At 36.6% G+C, this 3,270-nt stretch overlaps 1 protein-coding gene across 1 annotated transcript; it reads right to left on the bottom strand.

The window, feature by feature from the left end:
* Positions 1 to 455: 455 nt before the first annotated feature.
* On the bottom strand, positions 456 to 2,887 carry LOC126975245 (uncharacterized). The gene is made up of 2 exons (XM_050823049.1): positions 2,701 to 2,887; positions 456 to 1,233 (listed from the first exon to the last, which is right to left on the bottom strand). Exons 1-2 carry the CDS (start codon positions 2,885 to 2,887, stop codon positions 620 to 622), a joined length of 801 nt encoding a protein of 266 aa, XP_050679006.1. The 3' UTR covers positions 456 to 619.
* Positions 2,888 to 3,270: the final 383 nt, after the last annotated feature.

Consider the following 3,270-nt stretch of genomic DNA (forward strand, 5'->3'; position numbering starts at 1 on the left):
TAGCCGGCCACACGGGCGCTGCAGCGTTACTATGACGCAGTCAACGTTCCGTCGGCGCAGCGGCGACGCACAGTTGCGGCAAGTATTTTGAAAAAAATTCGCAGTCAGTCTATAGCAAATCATGGATCGGAAAAGACGTCTAGCATTGCTCCTATTACTACGTCACCGCCGAAATCGACGCAAGATCACAAGACGGTACTGGATCAGTCCTTTCATTTCATTAAGAAATCGTGATGGACAGTTTTTTTTTTAGAATATCGGGAGTTGCTATTAGACGAAAAGAAGTTTTATAATTTTTTTAGAATGAGTGTATCCAGCTTCGAATGTTTATTGAAGTCCTTAGAACCACACATACGAAAAAACTATACTAATATGAGGAATCCAGTGGAACCAGTAGAAATGCTGGGAATCACTTTAAGGTAACTATATAAATATATTTAAGTAATAAAAATATAACAGTTTTTTTGGTTTGTTTAATTAGTAATCAACTCACAAATAATCAGCAATTGTCATAATTTTAAATTTAGACATTATTTAAGAGAGTAATCAACTCACAAATAATCAGCAATTGTCATAATTTTAAATTTAGACATTATTTAAGAGAGATATCATCCAGTAATTACAAATTAGAAAAATCGTATTCAGTTTCTTCACTTGCTTGAGATGTTTCTGGAGATGTAATTGAATTATTAAAATCAGAAATGTATGTACTTTGAAAATTTGCTGTTTGATACCCATATGGTGGTTGGTGAGACGTTGATGGGCCACTCACATATGATGATGTTTGTCCATACCGCATTTCATCTATAATTTGTATAACTTTACTTTGGAAACGGAGAGTTTCTCGGTCGGAAAATTCTTGAATAGATGGCAATATAGCTCTGAAAAAGGACATATGGCGATTTTCCGGCTCCTTGAGAAGTTTTAGTCCTTCTCTTTCAAACTCATCCATTTGCATTGCCCTTTTGCGCGCGACTGGAACATAGCGCGGAGTGTTGTCTGTGGTAATGTCATCATTTGTAGACGTAGATTCATTGTTGATTTCTCTAGGCGAGTCTAAGCTAGATTCGGTGGCATTTTGTTCCACTTTTCTCAAAAAAAGGAGTTGATTGTATAAATGATACTTCTTCAGTTTCGTAGCGCCCGAGCCCGATTTTGATGCTTCTTTTAATTTTTTTGAATATCTGAAGTAATTATCTTTTACACTTCTCCATTTTTTTATTAAATCATTACCTGCAAAACCAATAGTAAACATGATTTAATAATTTATACATAGTGAATTTCTCGATAAAATTTAATGACATATTCAGATATCGTTAACAAACACTATGTGACCGACTCTGGAATCGTGAAAATATAACAGCTGTTACATACAAAAAGCAATACCTACTGAATCAAAATGTATGCAACAGCTGCTATTTTTTTCGCGATTCTAGAATTAATTGGTTACATAGAGAAAGTTATTTGCTATCGATGTCTGAATATGTCAGTATTTTTTTTCGGGTATCTATCTATCTCATAAATGCATATTATAATAATTATTTTCTTTTCAGATACCTAGGAAGTGGAAATTCAATAACTGATTTACATTTCAAATTCAAACGGGGAAAATCTACTATTGCATATATAATACAAAGAGTTTGTCGTGCTATATGGACCAATCTTCTTCGAGACAACATCCCTGAACTGACAACTGAAAGTTTCCAAACAATAGCGAGGGGTTTTGATGTAAAGGCAAATTTTCCTCAATGTGTTGGTGCCATCGACGGCAAACATATCCGCGTGTGTAATCCTGCAAATAGTGGCTCACTTTTTTTTAATTATAAAGCCTTTTTTTCGATTGTGTTGCTAGCTATTGTGGATTCAAATTACAAATTCGTATTTGTCGACATCGGTGCATACGGAAAAGAATGCGATTCAACCATATTACAAAATTCTAAACTGTACGAGCTAATGATTAACAACAACTTACCACTACCTCAACCCCAGCCACTCTCTGGTAGCAATATACCAACCCCGTATGTATTTGTGGGTGACGAAGCTTTTGGACTGAGCAAACATATTATGCGTCCATATGGCGGTCAAAATCTCGACTTACAACAAAAGGTTTTCAATTACCGTCTAAGCAGAGCCAGAAGATATGTCGAATGCGCTTTTGGGATTATGGCTAACAAATGGCGAATTTTTCACAGACCGATAGACGTGTCCTATGACTTCGCTACTGACATTATAAAAGCATGTTGTGTATTACACAATTTTGTCGCTGATCGAGATGGTTTTAGACAAAGAGATAAATTTGCTATAAGTGTTGATGAATTTCTCCCAATACAACCCGTACATGAAGAACAGACAGCACCGAATGTCATAAGACAGCAATATGCGACCTATTTTATGACTAGAGGAACTCTGCCTTGGCAGCTAAATAAGGTATAATTGTATTATGAGGGTTTTCAAGATTTTCTTGCACCGCCAATTCCGCGATCAGTAAAAAAATAATATTTTATACCTACTCAGCGTAGTCTAGGTTAGTTTTGAGCTAAGTAATAAAATAGTACTCACGCTAATCTAAATTCCCTAAGTTTTAAAATTTTAGAGTGTCGAGATATTAATTTTGTACTGATCGCGGAATTGGCGGTGCAAGAAAATCTTGAAAGCCCTCTTAAATAAAAAAAAAAATAAATATCTGTACTGTGAACTCACCAACTTTATTTTTTCGTTCAGCTGTGAAATTCTCGTAATCAGGAAATAAAACTTTTGATATGTCTTCCCAGGCTTTTGTTTTTAAATTTTTATTTTTAAAATCTACGTTTGACTTGTCCCATATAATTTCCCTTTCCTGTATCAATGTAATCAAGTAATCTATGTCAATTTCTTCAATGGTATTCATTTTACCCTGCAAATAAAACTAATTACCCTGCAAATAAAACTAAATACAAAAACGTAAACGTAAAACGAAATGAGCTTCCGTGTATCCTCTCTGTCAACGCACAAGCAACTGAGCGCTGACGCTCCGACGTCGCACGAGTACACCCCCTCCCGCTTCGTCTCGGGGGCTGCTGTCCGTCATGTGTGCGTTGCGACGACGCAGCGCGCCGTGTGAACACCTTGGTTATTTGTATGTAAAACAACGCAGTGGTAGCGCTGCGTCGACGCAACGCTGACGCAACGCGCCGTGTGGACTGGCTCTAAAGGAATTGTCGATGCGTCACAAGTTTCATATCTCGATTGTCGACCGTTACTGTATTCGAATAAAGATACAATAATTAACGG

This window comes from Leptidea sinapis, chromosome 35 (assembly GCF_905404315.1).
Source record: "Leptidea sinapis chromosome 35, ilLepSina1.1, whole genome shotgun sequence".
In the NCBI taxonomy this organism is placed as follows: Eukaryota; Metazoa; Arthropoda; class Insecta; order Lepidoptera; family Pieridae; genus Leptidea; species Leptidea sinapis.

Excerpts from the sequence above, each read along its gene's own strand:
- LOC126975245 (XM_050823049.1), bottom strand. The coding sequence starts at position 2,887 with ATGAATACCATTGAAGAAATTGACATAGATTACTTGATTACATTGATA. Across the intron at positions 1,234-2,700 it reads TGAACGAAAAAATAAAGTTG|GTAATGATTTAATAAAAAAA; the intron begins GTGAGTTCACAG and ends TTGGTTTTGCAG.